Genomic DNA, 16,968 nt, shown 5'->3' on the forward strand with positions numbered 1-16,968 from the left:
GCTGACTATCTACCTGACGCCTTTCGGTCCTTTTAGTGAAGATTTAAACTTTAATTCGAAGTTCTCGTAATATCCAGAGGTGAGGGACTGCTTCACCTTCGTGGTGCACGGGCCTCCCGTTCGTCATGCGACTTCCTCACAAAGACGACGACCTTCGCTTGCCATCACCCCGCCGTCCTTTGTTCACGCTCTCGTCTTCTCACCCGCAATGCGCACACGGCCGTTTGACAAAGCTATTGTTACGCGTTTCTTTATTGCTACGAGAGAAGTCAGATCGCCCCAGAGCTCTTTGTCTGTCTCCGATTTTGACCTCTACTCACAGACACGTCTATCGCAGATACGAGAGTAAGGACCCTTAGGTACCCAACTCTACAACGTCATCCAAAGCTGTCGATCCGCGATTCCTTGATATCAACAGAGCTAAACAGGCAGCTCTCAGTGATACCTTCTTCCAGATACCTCAGTATGCCCGCTATGTCCAGTTACCCGGTCGTGTCTTCTCGGTCGGATAGCGCCTTTGGCAATGGTCCAGCGGCCCCGCCATCACAGCTCGTTCTCGGAGTTCTCATCTCTACTGTCGTCTTCCTCGTCGCGGTTGGCATACTCATGACATGGCTGCTCTGCTTCTACCGTGAGCGCCACGAGATCTGCTGGTTGCCAAAGCTCTGCTGCGGTCGGAAGCAAAAACCAAAACCACAATCACGGAGCTTTCGATGGTCAGTTTCGAACTTGGACTATGCTTTGAGCGCTGAGGCACGTCGATCTCGGACAAACGCTGCGATAGGGCTGGGGCGCGAAATGGACGACCTAGGTGCTTACTTTCGGAACCCGCGATCACGAAACTCGGAATTAAAGAAAGACCAAGATGACGGCTCGAAATTTGTCGTGGGCGATGAGGAAGAGGGAATTGGGCTTCATCCGATTGATCCTCCAAAGCCGCCTCCTTCATCGCTGAGACCATTCCCAAACAACGAAGCTCAGGCTGATGCCCCTATGCCAGCACCAGCTACCATAGAGTGGCCAGAGCTACCCCCACGGCCAGCGGCTTCAAAGCTGAAGAAGAATAGAGCGACTGTTTCAGCGCTGATGTTTGGAAGAGGCGGGAAGGAGACCTTGCGCCGCGATAGTGTCTAGTTCGTAGCTCGCAGTAAAGGTGAATTGCTTACAAGTTCTTACTCTCGTCCCGCAATATACGAAATTTGGACTTACTAAGGCTTACATATCACAAAGATCAGACTCCCACGCTTCCAGTATCAAAAGCTCTTCAAGATTCTAGATGCCTCACTCACTCTGGATCGCTGTGGAGTAACTAATCTACAATGCGCTCCAGAATTCCTGCTCCATCGAGACACTACAGACTACGGATAGGTCTCTAGAACACACGCTTATGTGGGCACTGTTTGAACATTTCCTTGTCTCTTTTTGCTGGCTACGGTTTGCGCGGTGGCCTCAGTCAACCTAGCGATAGCATTGACAATGTTTGGCATCGACTTGCATTGTCGAAACACATCCCCAGCTGCAGGACCTATAGGAACTGGAGGAAGGTTGAGGCACTGTAGAATACAATAACTTCACAATGGATTTTGTTGAGTTCAAGGTATATAACTGGTGCATTCTCTGCGGGACAACTCCGTTTCTCAAACTCCTCGTTGCTTGCTCCAGATAATTCTAGAAACCATCGGCACTCCAAGCAACTTCTTTCATCCAGTGCGGATACTGAAAACGAACATGTCGTTGACAGCCTCGCTGACCCAAGTTCCACCCAGCCAAAGTTTAGGGCTGACACCACTGAAAGTCGCCTCGAACATAATTCCCACACTGACTTGCTTCCGCTACTCAAACTCTCCGGCAATCAATACCGATACGGGAGTGCTCAACATCATAGTCCCTAGCTCTTCGACGAGTGGCAGAAATTACGTCGTAGTAACGGTCACTCAAACGGTCGTCGTCCCGCCGCAGCCAATATCATCAAGTGTACCTATCACATCCAATCTGCCAGGAACCTTTGCTTCTCCAATAGCGAACTCAACGCGGTCCGCTTTCCCTGCGCCCTATCCTCCTAGCAATGCTACTCGTTTGATCGGTAGTAGCAAGTTGCTCGGTGGCCAACCGCATACAACCTCGACGCAGGTAACCTCGACGATTCAACCGCCACCAACTACGATCGTTCAGCCGCTTCCACCACCTGCTAATATCACAATGGGAAACGGTACGCTTCCCCAACCAACACAAGCTCACAGTCATGTTGATCTAGGCCTGGTTGTTGGTCTAGCTCTTGGCTCTTTGTTCCTTGTTTGGCTCTTTTCATTCGTACTAAGAGCATTTCGTTCTGTGCACAAATCTATGCCTAACGAGAGGGGTGATGCGGCAAAGCGATGGTTCCTCGGAAGCGATCACTGGGATGTACTCGCGCTTGCATTTCCCTTCAAGCACTTCAAGAAGCGAAGGGAGGTGCAAGCGGCTGCGCGGAACGACGAAGAGATGCGGACACAGGACCTCGGTGCAACGTTTGAGGCACCGAGAAATAATTCCGCTTATGCTACTACCCCTTTCGTCACAGGAGAATTTGTTGATATCAACTTGAACTCTCCTCCGATAGCCCAACATGAACCGGGAGCTACAACACGACCAGGCTTTGGACGACATGTAAGAAAATCCCAGATCTCTGCCCCCACCAAGTCTGAGAACTCCCTTGGTTGGATATGAAAGCAGCCCCGGTCTGACTTCTTCTAGATGAGGTCGAACAGACTTCACTACCCCTAGCTAGAGCACTCGATGACTCCTCAATTTCTTCATGATAATCTGTCTCTTAAGATGCTGGGATATCCCCGCATAGTGTTATATTTCACTTACCACGTCTATCTCGATTGTCATCAACATCCTAATTCAAATTCTTCCGCCGATTCCTTCCTCCTAACTCCCCATTCCAATTTCGTAAACCGAAAGCAACATGATCACATCAATTCACAGTATAGCCTGCTCCTTCTCCAATTCACTGCCTTATTAGCATGTATATGATCGCCTCTTGCACTATAAATAGTCAACACTGAACTTGGTTTCAACATGCCCCACGAGAATTCCGGCAATTTCCCGCTCACTGTCCGGGCTACAAACATCACGTTTGCCAACGGCATCAGCGTTGCTCTCTCGTCAGTATCCCAAAAAAAGGATCTCTCAAATGCGACGGTGATTGCACTCGTAATCACCATCCTTTTCCTAGGATACATCGTCTACTACATCTGCTTTCCCATCTTCCAAATACTTGGCAGGAAGTCAGGACACCGCAGAGGGGCGATTCAAAAGTTCCTATTGCAGTCACCCGAATGCAGTGTAATCATCGTCACTTGGCCTGCAAGGATCTGGACATGCTAGCAGAAGCAACGACGCCAGAAGCGGGAAGACACGGAGATGGTACTCCCGAAGATTGTGTCGGACAGCTCGGACGACTCTCTTGAGAAATTCCCTTCCTTTGGCGATAGGACGAGGGCGGACTATTCCCCTGAGCAGAGTCGGGTGCCTGCTGAGTCTCAATCTAGAGAACAGCCTCGGAGGAGCGGAGAGTCGAGTATCTCTATCGATGTAGAGGGCAACATCCGTCCTATGTTTGACTCTATTCGTCGACGATCGGTTTCGAGACACCAACAAGGGCCTCGTCGCCATGTGCGGGTGAGCAGGGGTATCTCTGTGAGGTCTTCTCGTGCCGTGAGCGAGCACTTTCAGCAGCATTCTGGCGTACTAGGAACTATTGAGAGCGGATCAGAAGAATCTCAAGAGTCGAATGAGAGTACCAAGACCGATCCCAAGATAGAGGTTAAGGTGGCTCAGAATACGGATGATTCGCAAGGATCCATGAAGGGCTCGGAGCTCGACTCAAGTAAGAAAGTGGAGGTTCCTCAGACATAGAGACGCTCCTTCAAGCTGTACTGGAGTTATGAATTGATGGTATCGTCATTGCGATCGCTCTTCTTGCTATCGATTCCTTCATGACTGACTCTTTCAAAATGAGGTCGCCCTCAAACTCTTTCGAATATGCTCTTACGATAGCCGATGCCTTACATCAAAACATATGCGAGAGTCTCGTTTCGAGACACGAAAGAACAATTGCGGCTATCAGAAACGTATCGCGACGTTTTCGGAACCACGCGAAGTCCGACCGTGTTCTTACGCGGCGCTGTGAAACAGGTAATACAATATCCCAATGTGCATCCAAGCAATTTCCTTTCCCGTTCAGGAACCTGAGCTGCTCATGCGCCAGTCTGAGCTGTGGCTGTGCTGGGTGAGCGTACCCTGAGCCGAGACTGAGCAGCTGTTGGAACCTAGTTTTGGGCCCTGTATTCGACAGGGAGAGTTGAGACTGGGGTCCTCACCCTGCCTCGGAAGGCACATTTCTGGGCCCGTAGGCCTGCTAGGTCCCAGTTTCAGGGCCCCAATTCTCGAGTAAGCTCACCCTTAATGGAAAACAGCCCAAGACTAATCTGCACCACTTTATTATCCATGCAAGGGCAGAGCCACAAGTAGCTAATAGGTTCCAATGTCCCCTAGGGGTCTAGAGGCTATATTATTACTAAATAATATTTAGAATAGTATATAGTAAGGCGTAAGTTAAATAAATTTATAATAGAAAAGTAATAATATAAGCCTATTATCCCTAGAAACCTTATACTATACTTTACTAAAGGGATATTTTCCCCCTACTATTTAATAGATTAAACTAATAAATTTCTCTCTAGGAAGTATATTAAGAATCTCTAGGCTATTTATATAATATTTTATTAGTTAGTAAAAGAAAGGTTTATACTACTATAATACTTATATTTTCTACCTACTTATATAAAGCTTTACTACTTACTTAGTGTAACGGGCCACGGCCCAAATAAGGACTCCCTCGATTACATCTCCTGAGTCCGGCTTAGCGTCGTACGCAACTGCCTCCTTTTCTCACGGTTGAGCAGAGCTTACTTCCTTTCTCTATCTTGTTTATCCTGTATTATAGGCTACATAGCGTACACGTTAGTTGCTTCCATGCAGCCTATAATAATAGGCTTAGACTTTAATATGTTAGTTCTCTAGGTATACTTTTAGATTCTTAAGAAGTTTAATATCCTATACTAAGCATATATTACCTCCGCCTACTAGACGCTAAACTGGATGCATAAGTTTACTAAAACAGCAAAAAACAAGGAATTTAAGGTTATTATTGCAGCTGCAAGAGGCGCTGCGTATTTCCCTAGTATGGCGGCTTTATAGACAATACTCTTAGTAGTAGGATGCCTAGTTGCTATAAGCCACCTTAACAACCTAGACAGTTAATAGAGTATAACGCAAATGCCTTAAGATGAGCCTGTAGCTACAGTCGGTATTAACAACTTAACTAATGCGGCGTTACTGGTAGCAAGGATACTATTAGTCTTAGATCTAACTATAGATTGCAGACCTACTAAGAGAATATGTGAAGAATAATATTACGAAAGTTATAGCAAAGGATATAGAGCTACTGCGACTGGGTCCTATATAATATCTATTACAGAAGATGGGGAAATAGAGATTGTTTGGGCGAGCAGGAGCAAGCTTATTAATACTGCGGGAAGTGCCAAGAGTGTCTAATCTATTCGATAAATATGTAGCATTTGGGGTGCAGGTCCTGTAGTAGAAATGATAGCGAAGCCTGTAGGGCGTTGCTAGCTGTCATACTTTTACCGTTTCGCCCTGCCCTCTAACCATTGCGTCAGTGACATCGCAAACAAGCAAGTTCCATCTTCAAGCTCAGCAACAACCTCAAAGGTCCACGTTCCTGTTCGCAGGAATATACCTGGAATCCAGTAGTCGACTAGGATATCGTTACTGCCGCTGCTGCTCAAATGCTCCACATACGCAGTGGCATTGCGGATCGAAAGGTGAGCCGGACCAAATGCTGTAGTGCGGAGGGGTACAGTGTAGCTCTTCGTGTCCTCATGATCACCATTTAACAGGATGGCGGAGCTGGTTATGGTGAGGGTTGCGCTGGTAAGGAGCTTGTCAAGATGCGCAGGGTCTTTGGTCTTAGACAGAGAGATCTCGCCCCGGAGGAGCGTGAAGAAGATCCGATTGCTGGTAACAAGTTATTAGCTATAACTTACTTATTTCGATTATGGTCAAGCCCTGCTTGAAGAGAAAAAGGAAGACTCTGTTGACTTACACGGGGATGGGCGATGGAGCAATCTCAAGAAATTCAATCTTAAAAAGTTGCCAGGCCTTGGGTACTGGGCCGTAAGTAGCATTATTGTGGCCGGGAATCTTAAGCGCGCCCTCTGGTTCGGTAATAACTTTAATCTGGGCTACAGGCTTTTGGTGGGTGGTGGAGCTAAGGGGGACCGCGGCAGCGAAGACAGTCGGGATGGCGCAAAGAGTAAGTGCTTGTACAAGAGTTGGCTTCATTAACAGTTGGCTGAAATGTTCGGTTTGTGTGATGTGATTTGAGAGCTATAAGCTGAGACACGAACAAATTTTGGATGTGAAAGGGCTTTGAAAGAAGTAAGTAAAGTCGCCACGTACTTTCGAGGACACAGTATAGCAAATCTGAAACAATTGCGTTTAAGTAAGCGCTCCCAAATTAGAGGCAACGAAAGCGCGCTATAAATACACTTCTTGTGCCACCTGCGCCTTAATGTCTAAGGAGTCCATCCAAGGCTCTCATGATTTGAAAGACAGGTAAACGAGCCCCCGATGTTGGAATCAAGCCCCCAACGTTGTAACCAAGCCCTGCGAATACTTGCCTCCAACTCCGCGCACCACCTCTTGGGATATACTCAGTCCTTACCCTGAGCACTCGAAACTAGCACCATGACAGCATTCAGCGTTGTATCCTAGCTAAGCCTCAAACCTTGTAGTTTTAACCAAGCCCCCAGACTATGCCGCGCAGACTGCGTGCAGTTCGCGACAGCGCCCTGTTCACCACACCGCAATACCCACGTTGGAAAGGAGGAAGATGGGACGAAATGCCCGTAGGCTCAGAGTGCTCCGCTTCATCCTCGATCTATCTGAGAGTGTGGATATGGGGCGCGATATCATGCCGACTAATCCCGTAGGGATATGCCAGCTATGAGTAATTCTCAGAATCCTCATAAAATCTGCTTTTGAATTATCCTCCTACCACAAATCCCCTAAAGTGGACCAAAGGTAAGGCTCCAATTCATTGTTGTCATTTCTAGCTTCATCGCTCTCTCCTTCTATCTATTATTTCAATCATATATTACAGCGCGCGCAATGTCTTTGAGGATTTTCTCCCTCTTCAGACTCGTCGCCGCTGCTTCGAGCCAGATCTCTGTGCCAACCGACTTTGACTTCCGCGCCGCGGCTCAATCCATCTCGGCCGAATTGAGCTCTCCATCATTTGTATAAAATAAATACCAAAGGCTAAAGGATGTGTTACCACAGGTACAAACTATACAACCCGATCACAATCATGTTCTTCTTCCGCAACAAACATATAATGTGCGATTTCGGAACCGGCAACAACAACAAGCTCAACTAAGTTCTCCAGGACAAGCAAGAGCTGATCGACATCATAGACACCATCTACCGCAGTACAAAGAAGGGGCGGGGTCAAGTCGTGTCTCCAAAGGACTACTCGACCCGCTATTGGTACTAGGTTTCTGTCTGCTATCAATAGCCTCAAAAGATAAGCTAGCACGTTAGCTTATGTTACTAAGAGATCTTGACCGCTTCATATAGTTTCATACGTATGAGAACTTCTATTCAGAATCACGGATCCTCTACGTAGCTATTAGGCGTCATCCTCCCATCACTCCTTTTTATCACGTATATACGCTCACTCATTACCTCAATATAACCTCATGTTCAATTCCATCTATATGACTTCCTTCCTGGCGTGACCGTGCCAGCCATCAGTTTCTATGGACGGGCGCTTGTCGCATCAAGGCATTACTAAACTTCAAACTAGCACAGGCATACTAGTAAAATGAGGCTTACGTTGCAATAAGATATCATAGAGCTTAGGATAATGCTTAGGGCAAAGAAGATGGTAGACTGTAGAGACAGGACAGGGCGTTTCGGTTCGTCTCATTATATCTATCATTTCGATAACGACAAATATGCTAATACAGATTCCCTTTCAAGAGCTTCTATGCGCTGAAGTACTATGTAAGTGCTGCTAAGCGTTATATACTTATGTTCTGTAGCCCATTTTTCGTGAACCTGTACTAATGGTGTGACTAACAGTTATGCTATAGCCTGTAGGTAGGAAGGTTCCTTCCTGATTAGCTCGTAGGGTGGCATCCGGACCCCCAGTCGATTATCTTAATTAGAGAGTCATGTTCAGACTCTTCGCGACGCATCTTATTTCCTCCATGCCACACAATCATGGTGATCATCCTAACCGTTGTAGAAATTGATTTGCTATCCCATGCATGTGAAGTATCGACGCCGAATGATGGAGTGATTTTATCAAGACTATGTCGTCACAAGAAGATGGCGCGGGTCGGCGTTAATCGAACGACTACCTCTGGAGTTTTATCTACACCTTAGAGAAAGGCGTTGGAATTATAGCTCTATTCTCTACTATCAGTCTAATGCAACAAATGAATTGCTTTAGTCGCTGGACAGTTATAAATCCTAGACCAGCGATTGTGTACAAGCTTCTCAAGCAACTAGTTCCCAATCTTATCCCAGCAAGACACCACGGTTTCGAAAAGGAGTCCCGCAACTCTCGGAGAGCCAGATTGTCATGGCTTCTTGAGTCCTTCGATACAAGGCCAACACCGAAACAAGGTAACTGGAAGTTTCCTGGTCTTTCGATTGGTAAGCCCCCATTTGTGGCCTGCTATATCTTAGAAATCTCGAGCCTCCCCCTTATACTTATCCTACAGATTACAGCAGATATAACGACCTTTAAACCTGCTTAGTACTTGAACTACATGTCAAGAGTTTGTGTACCTACTTCAATCTACCAAAGCGGCTCGTTGTTGCATAATTGTTTGGTGATCGACATTCCATAATTTTAGACGTCGGAGCGCTGAACGATATGGTTGTTCGGCTCGCAACCCATCACAACTTGCCGATCCACTTCCCAAGATCATTCCTAGATGTACCCACAGCGAGTTGAAGCTCTGCTCGAACGCAGAATCAGGTTTACGGGGTCACGAGGCGCTTATTGCTGTGCTTGAGCACCCTTCTCGCTTGAAGAAGTCAAAATGTTGCACAGCCGAGCAAACAGGACCGCGAAACCCAATGGATCTCGATAGTATCGATGAACTCGAAATTGTTCTTGGCAGATCAGACGAATTCATTCAATTGGGGCGAACGCTGCGCACCAGTCAGTGCGTAGAGGAGGCACAGTACACTGTGCTGCAATCCTCACCGACTCTACTGTGTCAGCTATCGCAGTAAGTAGTCCTAAGACCCAATCAATAAATCCAAGCATGGGCCTAGATGCTACTGCTTTTCTCGTCATCAGGCAACCGACCCAGATCATGCCGTGAAAAGCCTGCTCGGTTTGTGTATAAATGGCATGCTGCCTCGCAACTTTCATCAACTCATCCTAAAGACTTCTTTCTCGCCATTCCTCAACAACACCAAGCTTCCCCGCTCAGCAAGAAAAACAGGTAAGTTGCCTTTTCTTGTGTCAGCTAAGATCCCTAATTGTTGTTCTCATGTTAGGTTTCTTTGACCATACCCAGTCACCGACACACCGAACCTACAACATGACTTCCAGTGGCGGTTTCGTGAAAATTCCCAACGACGAAGAGGAGAGGCGCAGGGAAGAAGCAGCACGAGAGTCCCGCGATAGGCGTGAAAAGGCTAAGAAGGACCGCGAGGCACGTGCTGCCACCGAAGCGGCTGGAAAGGCATCCCAGGAACGTCGTGGTGCTGGAGGCAGCTCTTCTTAGGATTCCTAGCTCTGATGATGGTACGTCTGAACCTCTTTGAGACATGTTCCATCCATGCCGGCCAAAACCACTGACCGCACTGCAGCGAACCACTCCGGAACAGGATGATTCCCATCAATCCATGGGGCTAGCGAATAGATCATGTTGCAGAAGGTGCTGAAGGAGTTGGAAATCTAGGTGTACTCACACTGCGCCATTCATTTACTGTTACCTTAGGTATATGCGTTATAACAGCAATGATGAAGTGTGGTGGATGCTACAACATCTCTAGATGTTACAAAGAGCACAAGAATCATTTCGACTGCATCGCTTCGCGCTCCCCATCTTGACAGTGACCCTAGTGACACGGATATCTATGATATAGGGTATGCCACTTGAAATACGCCTTGATCCGAGCAATATGTCTGCGTAAGCATTTGTCGATAAGTGATTTCACCCTTCCAATGACAGCGTCGGAGATCACATCATTCAACAAGCCACGTGGTAAGAGATAGCTCTTCTTGAGACTAGAATTCAAAGAATGGATAGGATGGTAAGCGTACTAAAGAGATTTCGCGCATTCATTGTCATATGCCTTCAACTGCTTCATCTTCATCTCAACAAAGGGCTCCAAGCCCGCACGTGCTTCTTCATCCAGCGACTCAACACCGGCACTACCCTCCTTCATGCAACTATCAAAGAGAATTTCAACATCAAACGGTTTCCGAGCCGCATAATTGAACCAGAACCGTTTTGTGGCCCACGACTCACGCATAAGACAAGAAAGAGGCTTTTCACCATCTAAGCCCTCTCTTGCCTTCTCAGCTCGTTCCATCGCTTGCAAAAATTGCTCCAAGCGAGGTTCGTAAGCCTCCACAAATTCTTTGATAGTCCGATTTCGAAGAAGATAGGAGTCAGGCCCCACCAGTAGCAACCACCAGGGCGGTTCGGAAGCGTACTGGCTAGGCATAGCGTTCGTGAATTCAAGATCAAGAACAGCCTTGATACGGAGAGTAGTTGGATCTACAAGAATGTTTTGAGGTCGGAAGTCGTCACAGAAGATTTTAAAAGGACCGCGGTCATTAATGCAATGCCTGTCCACTAACTGCGCAAATAAATGGCGGGAGATATATCGATCATGAGCCTCCACCGGACTACCACAGAGGTTACGCTGGGTCCAGAGATGCGTTTTCTGTTCAGACACGAGAGACCGGAAATATTCGCCTGCAGATGCAAACGGTGCCGTAGGGAACTTATCCACGGGATAGAATGCCGTAGTTGCCAGCTCATTCATGCTGTAGGTCAGGGGTCTCTTCGTTACAGACCAAGAGCCCGTAGAAGAGGCCTTTGAAATAGCTCCGATGTGGTCGAAATTGAATTTGTAGAGTTGAAGCGTGATATCAGCAATTTGAGAGAACACATTATCTAATATTTCTCCATCAATCTGAGGATTCAAGTAGAGTCGCTTCTTATCAGCTGGATCCCTGAGGATATCAGAGAGGTGAACCCCTTCCACGAAATCTGAGATGATGAACGGTCCAAAATGCTGTGGGCTGTCTTCGGTCAGTCCCCAGCTAATTAAGCGCGGAACTGGGATGGTGGTATTCTCTTGGAGGAATTGAATGACCTGGACCTCGTTCACGATCTTCTCGTCCCGGAACGTCGTATGTCCCGGGCCTGGGAACCGAATTATGGCATCTGGGGTTCCGTCGTTGTACATAATCTGGAGGCAGAAGTTGAAAGAGCCCTGGAACCAATCGAGGACTTCGGCTCCACGTCCTGGCCGGCGACTGGCGACAAAGGCCGCAACCTCTTCCTTTGCATCGAGGACCCGTTTTTTCCACTCTTCCCACTGATCATCCCCAATCTTCTCGGCAAGCTCATCAAACAAAGTCATGTCGCCAGGTTGCGTTGAATTCAATCGGGGGTGCTGCGGGGACTGCACGTGAGGAGGAGAGGTGTTGGAGAAGACGAGACGTAAATTGAACAATGTGCTGTCAAAAACAATAATTATTCTGCAACAGCACAAAAGCTGTTTGCTCAAGACTGGTTACAACCAGCAACGAAGCAGTACTTTGCTGATGATGGAGACATGGAAAGGCTAGCGGATGATAGATATTTATGTCAAATGCGTTAGCTGTGCCGCTCATGGACGTCTCAAGTGAAAGCGCCACGGCGCGTGCGCCCATCACCCGTCACACGCTTCACTGCCAGAGCTGGCACCTTGCAAAACCTCTAAAAACCAAGCAGGTTCCTCTACATTGCCACTGTGGGTAGTAATACGGCTCCCTTGTGTCTTTGATAGGATAGGGCAGCGGTCTTCACGCTACCTCGAAAGGCGTATGAGGTAAAGGCAGTGTTCGGTTTCTCGCCTGCGCATCTGCGCAGGTGCCCCCACAAATCTCGAATAGGTTAGAGCTCTGGGCGAAATATAGAGCCACCCCTACGAGTCTCCACCGGGCCCTCACCGGGACCCCTTTTGCTGCTTGGCGCGCGCACAGAGTGAACAGAGGCCCGAGCACAGCCTATAAACGGGTTGAACCGTCTACAATCTCTCTCTAATAAACGATCCAAACTAAACTGGTCTTTTAGAAACTTGAGCTAATCCAATCTGGGGGCCAAAAAATCGCTCCGCCGGTTTACTGCCCACGCTGAACATGGGGACGGGCGTATCGGTTATTTTTGGGGGTTTGAAACACTTTTATTTATCCCTGCAAGAGGCACACAGCTCAAGCCCTCGCTTGTACTGACCCTGATATCATTGACGAGTCGTTCTTTAATAATGTACCGAACGTGCTTTAGCTCTTCTACTCTGTGGGCAGTCACGTTCCTAAGACGGCACGTTCCTAAGACGGCATGCTCTTAAGACGGCCATAGTCTTAAGATAGCTATAGTCTTAAAACGGTAGCATCTCAAGATAAGGACGTTCTCTTGACAGTCACACTCTTAAGATAGGCCAGTCCTAAGACAGTTGTATTCTCAAGACAGACGTGCTCGCAAGACAGTAACGTACTAAGACAGTAACGTCCTTAGACGATCATGTTCTCAGGAAAGTTGTCTATGCTATTTGCCTTCAAATGCTAATAAGACTTGGCGAAAGAAATATAAATTAATGCGCAGTTCTAAACCACAGCTGCTATCTATAATCTATATCCTTTGGGTTCTTTCACGCTTCTAGGATGACAACTTCAAATTAATGTAATTATTAAAGTCGCTACACGGCCAAGTTTCGCTCCATTCGCTATATTCTTCTACTGGATTCGGCGTGAGGCTATTGAAGAGCTGCTACAAGTATTCGTCGGTTCACACCAGAGGTAGCTCGAAACGTCCTAACGCGGATGCAGATAATTTCATTTACCCTGAACTAGCACATGTCTCTCTAAGTATAGGTACAGCAAGAAACGATAGTGGTCACAACTGATCCGTGCTCAGGAATAGAACAGTGGCCTGAAAACGGGCCCAGGAGACAAGCTTCCCCATGCAACGGCACCTTTCCCTGGGGCTTATAAAACAGGTAGTTCGATATCCCAATGTGCACCTAAGCAATTTCGTTTCCCGTTCAGGGAACTGAGCCGCTCATGCTCCAGCCTGAGCTGTGGCTGTGCTGGGGTGAGCGATCCTGAGCCGAGACTGAGCAGCTCGTTGGAACCCAGTTTTAGGCCCTGTATTCGACAAGGAGTGCTGAAACTGGGGCCCTCACCTTGGAAGGCCCATTTCCGGGCCCATAAGCCTGCCAGGTTCCAGTTTCAGGGCCCCATTCCTCGAGTAAACTTACCCTCGATGGAAAACAGCTTAAGGCTGATCTGCGCCACTTTATCATCCATGCAACGGTAGAGCCACGAGTGGCTGATAGGTTCCAACGTCGGTCCCAGAGGCTGCATCATTGCCAAATAATTGAAGGCGTGCCGTACTGTTCTTACGAAGGCTGAAAGGATTCTTGATAGAAGAGTAATAATGTAAGCCTATTACCCCTAGAAAACTCACACCATACACCCACTAAAGGAATGCCTTCTCTCTATGAGTGAGTGTATTGAACCAACGGATTTCTTCGAAGGAAGACATGGAAGCCCCAACAGCCGTGCTTGTAGCGAGACGGGGCTGGGGCTGAAGGTGGCTTGGGCTGGAAGTTCACCTACAGGTCGGATGACAAGCTACGTACCACTGCCCTGGGAGTCCCCCACGCGGAATCAGAGAACGATGAATTAACATGATGCAAGCAGGCTCTCATCACCACAATCTAACTTTAGACTAGTTAAAAGGTCCGGATTAGATCGTTGAGTGGAGAAGATTATATGGCGTAGACTTGATACAAACTCTGACAGCAGCAGGGTTCTGAAGTGGCGATGAGATGGTGTAAAGAGACCAGTCCGGCATGGATTTTCCCAAACGACTCGCAGGTATCGATGACTCTACAACTCGCCCCCGCAGATTAGACCACGCGGCGCAGCTCACTGTTAACAGGAGAATCCATGATCGAAGGAATAGATGGCATATTCATTATCCATCGATATTCCCGAAAACCGACAGGGTGACAGGTTCCTTCGTGATGCGGGTCCATGTAAGCCTCTCGCGGCCTATTGATGGCTCCGACGGCCTACAATTGGACTTGGAAAGAGAGGGTGGCAAACTTGGATCCAGACTAGTTTTTGCCGCAGGCACTAGGTGGCGTCAAGGTCGGGCGGATATATAGACTACGAGTTCCTATAAAAAGATAAGCTTATGGACTTTATCCCATCCCGTGCAAGGGAATGCGCGGTGATGGAGGTAGACGAAAATTAAAAAGAACTTTTCCCAGGTCCCTACAAGTTAAGAAGGCAATAGGAGGGGATTAAGTCAATTCACTAAGCTCGACAGATATATCTTCGTCCAAATCAGTGTAAAGTTCGAGGAGTTATATCGTCGCAGGCCAGGAGGTCATGAGGTGGGCGAGTGCGGAATTGGACTAGTGCCAGTCGCGTCATTCCAAGGCTTGGCGTTGTCGTTGGCTTTCTGGCGGGCTACACCGTGCCCTCCACTCTAACCCCTCCGCGTCCACTCCACAACCACCAACCCTTCCGCGTCCACTCCACAACCCCCAACCCTTCCGCGTCTCCAGACAACATAAATAAGCGCATCGACCCTTCAATTCCAGCCAACATGGCTAGTGATCAGCGTATGCCAAACCAAGGGAAGAAAGGTATGACGTCGCAAGCCTTGACATACCGCAACTGTTCTGACCTTCGAAGCGCAACGTAGAAGTCTACGAATCGCAAAGACTAAATCTCAGAAGGGCACTGAACAGCAAGCTCGATATTCAACGAAGCAAGAGGTATGTATGCGCCAACTTCCGTCAATGTCGATGACCTAACATCGTTTGCGAATAATTTCTTGAATCCTCAACAAACCCAGAATCAAGCCGTCACGACGAGAAAGCAAACTCTAGATCCCAAGAACCATTTATCAACCGAACGGCCAATGAAGCGCCTGCAAATTAGAAATCTTCCTCAGACGACGTCTGACTCCCTTCCGCAGGCGGAGAAACAAAAGCGACCTCGAGGAGACGAAGTGTCACCCTCCTGCGCTCCGCCCGAGCCGCTTTCAAAACGAATACGAACATCTACAGCTTTAGTCGACAAGCTATCCAGGTGGAAGACAATTAGCGAGGCTCGGATTGACTACTGGAGGGAGTACAGAACTTGGCCGACAGAAGAACAAGAGAAGACAATAGATCGTTTTCGAGATCTAGTCGGTCATGCGCTCGCCAAAAAAAGTTCGGGTTCGCTTGGCCGCAAACGTTCAAACGCCAGCTTGAATACGGAAACAGCCCCAACACAAACCTCAAGCAACCTACCGCGGGAGCAGAAGAGTGTCCCATATAGACATCCGCTGTTCGAAGATCAACTTAAGAATTATAGCAGCTTTATGGATGACTACAAGGACGGCGTTACCGTTCAAAGCTCAAAGCTTTGCCAAACGCTCCTGGAAGCGCCACAACCACCACCTGCACATACTTTTTTTTCTGATACTGATCTGTTTAAGAAGACCTGCAAAAGAATTAGGGGCGAGAACGAGACCAAAGTAATCCGCTATATTTCACCGCTTATTGTTCCTTCAGCTGAGATACTGGCCGATATGGGAGCCGAACACCTCGAAATGCTCAGAGAGACTACTAACGCTTGCTGGACCAATGCCATCCCTTTCATTAAACCTCCTCCTGGTTCTCATCCTGGTCCTCGCCCGCAGCCAGACTTTGGCGTTGGATTCAAGAAAGATGCATTCAATCGAGAACAACTTCAAAAGCTGCAGCCTTTTATCGGCAATCCGCTTACAGATTCCTCCTTGGTTGCAGCTACGTACAATATGTATCTTCCGTTTCTTACCAGCGAAGTAAAATGCGGAGCATCCGCACTTGACATCGCTGATCGACAGAATGCCCATAGCCAAAGTGTGGCGTTACTTGGTTTGACAACACTTTTCCGCCTTGTAGGCCGAGAGAACGAACTACATCGGGAAATCAATGGCTTTTCAATCTCTCATAGCGATGAGTACGTAAGGATTTGGGGCCATTATGCTGTTATCAACGGAAGAGATATTACTTTCTACCGACATCCAATTACCAAGTTTGATATCTCACCGACTGCGGAGGGCGATCAAAGATGGAAAGCATACACTTTTGTCCGGAACATCTACGATTTATGGCTTCCTGAACACTTCAAAAAAATCTGCTCCGCCATCGACATGTTACCGGCGAAGTTCCCGATCTGTGTGAACCCCCAGATCAGGAGCTGGCTTCACCACGCTCAGGACTGTCCCAGCAACTTGATGATTACAGTTTAACCGATGAACGAGCGACACGAGATAGCCAGCATACCGTCCAGCAAATCACCCCAGATCCAACGATCCATCCTGGGTCAAGAGATTCCGAGAAGACGAAGAGGTAACGAGTTGTGTCTCACCATAAACACTTGACTCGGCTTTCTCTCGCGACGAGCCCGTCGGTCACACAGAGGCATCCAGTCCTCTCGACAATCCGCACCAACTGCAAACACCTAGAAATCTCGATATCGGCTCAGGCGCGTCGCATTGTTCGAGCCGCCACGGTCGACGGCTACTCTGTGACCTTGGT

General features: G+C 47.9%; 9 protein-coding genes across 9 annotated transcripts; 6 read left to right on the forward strand and 3 right to left on the reverse strand.

Annotated features, from left to right (window-relative positions):
• Positions 1–153: 153 nt before the first annotated feature.
• On the forward strand, positions 154–1,330 carry BDZ99DRAFT_17241 (uncharacterized protein). The gene is made up of 2 exons (XM_033712985.1): positions 154–268; positions 323–1,330. Exon 2 carries the CDS (start codon positions 466–468, stop codon positions 1,132–1,134), a length of 669 nt encoding a protein of 222 aa, XP_033584466.1. The 5' UTR covers positions 154–268; positions 323–465; the 3' UTR covers positions 1,135–1,330.
• Positions 1,331–1,728: 398 nt separating this feature from the next.
• On the forward strand, positions 1,729–3,903 carry BDZ99DRAFT_470499 (uncharacterized protein; the record flags this gene model as incomplete). Its single annotated transcript, XM_033721632.1, has 4 exons — positions 1,729–2,646; positions 2,764–3,010; positions 3,041–3,330; positions 3,376–3,903. 4 exons carry the CDS (start codon positions 1,729–1,731, stop codon positions 3,901–3,903), a joined length of 1,983 nt encoding a protein of 660 aa, XP_033584467.1.
• A 1,790-nt stretch (positions 3,904–5,693) lies between these two features.
• On the reverse strand, positions 5,694–6,414 carry BDZ99DRAFT_513747 (uncharacterized protein; the record flags this gene model as incomplete). Its single annotated transcript, XM_033724743.1, has 2 exons — positions 5,694–6,087; positions 6,176–6,414. 2 exons carry the CDS (start codon positions 6,412–6,414, stop codon positions 5,694–5,696), a joined length of 633 nt encoding a protein of 210 aa, XP_033584468.1.
• An 828-nt stretch (positions 6,415–7,242) lies between these two features.
• On the forward strand, positions 7,243–7,627 carry BDZ99DRAFT_513748 (uncharacterized protein; the record flags this gene model as incomplete). Its single annotated transcript, XM_033724744.1, has 2 exons — positions 7,243–7,371; positions 7,520–7,627. The coding sequence occupies 2 exons, from the start codon at positions 7,243–7,245 to the stop codon at positions 7,625–7,627; spliced, it is 237 nt and encodes a 78-aa protein (XP_033584469.1).
• Positions 7,628–9,505: 1,878 nt separating this feature from the next.
• Positions 9,506–9,884, forward strand: BDZ99DRAFT_513749 (uncharacterized protein; the record flags this gene model as incomplete). The annotated part of the gene is made up of 2 exons (XM_033724745.1): positions 9,506–9,599; positions 9,655–9,884. 2 exons carry the CDS (start codon positions 9,506–9,508, stop codon positions 9,882–9,884), a joined length of 324 nt encoding a protein of 107 aa, XP_033584470.1.
• Positions 9,885–10,407: 523 nt separating this feature from the next.
• BDZ99DRAFT_457230 (phosphotransferase enzyme family protein-like protein) lies at positions 10,408–11,848 on the reverse strand. The gene has a single exon (XM_033718638.1). It carries the CDS (start codon positions 11,758–11,760, stop codon positions 10,426–10,428), a length of 1,335 nt encoding a protein of 444 aa, XP_033584471.1. The 5' UTR covers positions 11,761–11,848; the 3' UTR covers positions 10,408–10,425.
• Positions 11,849–11,954: 106 nt separating this feature from the next.
• Positions 11,955–12,169, forward strand: BDZ99DRAFT_457231 (uncharacterized protein). Its single transcript, XM_033718639.1, has one exon. It carries the CDS (start codon positions 11,985–11,987, stop codon positions 12,138–12,140), a length of 156 nt encoding a protein of 51 aa, XP_033584472.1. The 5' UTR covers positions 11,955–11,984; the 3' UTR covers positions 12,141–12,169.
• A 1,156-nt stretch (positions 12,170–13,325) lies between these two features.
• Positions 13,326–13,991, reverse strand: BDZ99DRAFT_17330 (uncharacterized protein). Its single transcript, XM_033712990.1, has 2 exons — positions 13,625–13,991; positions 13,326–13,558 (listed from the first exon to the last, which is right to left on the reverse strand). The coding sequence occupies exons 1-2, from the start codon at positions 13,745–13,747 to the stop codon at positions 13,367–13,369; spliced, it is 315 nt and encodes a 104-aa protein (XP_033584473.1). The 5' UTR covers positions 13,748–13,991; the 3' UTR covers positions 13,326–13,366.
• A 1,008-nt stretch (positions 13,992–14,999) lies between these two features.
• On the forward strand, positions 15,000–16,679 carry BDZ99DRAFT_513751 (uncharacterized protein; the record flags this gene model as incomplete). Its single annotated transcript, XM_033724746.1, has 3 exons — positions 15,000–15,039; positions 15,089–15,171; positions 15,252–16,679. 3 exons carry the CDS (start codon positions 15,000–15,002, stop codon positions 16,677–16,679), a joined length of 1,551 nt encoding a protein of 516 aa, XP_033584474.1.
• Between the last annotated feature and the right edge of the window lie 289 nt (positions 16,680–16,968).

Source organism: Mytilinidion resinicola (assembly GCF_010093595.1).
Source record: "Mytilinidion resinicola strain CBS 304.34 unplaced genomic scaffold BDZ99scaffold_1, whole genome shotgun sequence".
In the NCBI taxonomy this organism is placed as follows: domain Eukaryota; kingdom Fungi; phylum Ascomycota; class Dothideomycetes; order Mytilinidiales; family Mytilinidiaceae; genus Mytilinidion; species Mytilinidion resinicola.

What these genes read in the sequence shown, in the direction of transcription:
- BDZ99DRAFT_457230 (XM_033718638.1), bottom strand. Translation starts at nt 11,760, where the DNA reads ATGACTTTGTTTGATGAGCTTGCCGAGAAGATTGGGGATGATCAGTGG.
- BDZ99DRAFT_17241 (XM_033712985.1), top strand. Translation starts at nt 466, where the DNA reads ATGCCCGCTATGTCCAGTTACCCGGTCGTGTCTTCTCGGTCGGATAGC.
- BDZ99DRAFT_17330 (XM_033712990.1), bottom strand. Translation starts at nt 13,747, where the DNA reads ATGATGCAGCCTCTGGGACCGACGTTGGAACCTATCAGCCACTCGTGG. An exon ending in TCGAGGGTAAGTTTACTCGA is followed by an intron (nt 13,559 to 13,624) that starts GGAATGGGGCCC and finishes TTCCAAGGTGAG; the next exon opens with GGCCCCAGTTTCAGCACTCC.
- BDZ99DRAFT_457231 (XM_033718639.1), top strand. Translation starts at nt 11,985, where the DNA reads ATGTCAAATGCGTTAGCTGTGCCGCTCATGGACGTCTCAAGTGAAAGC.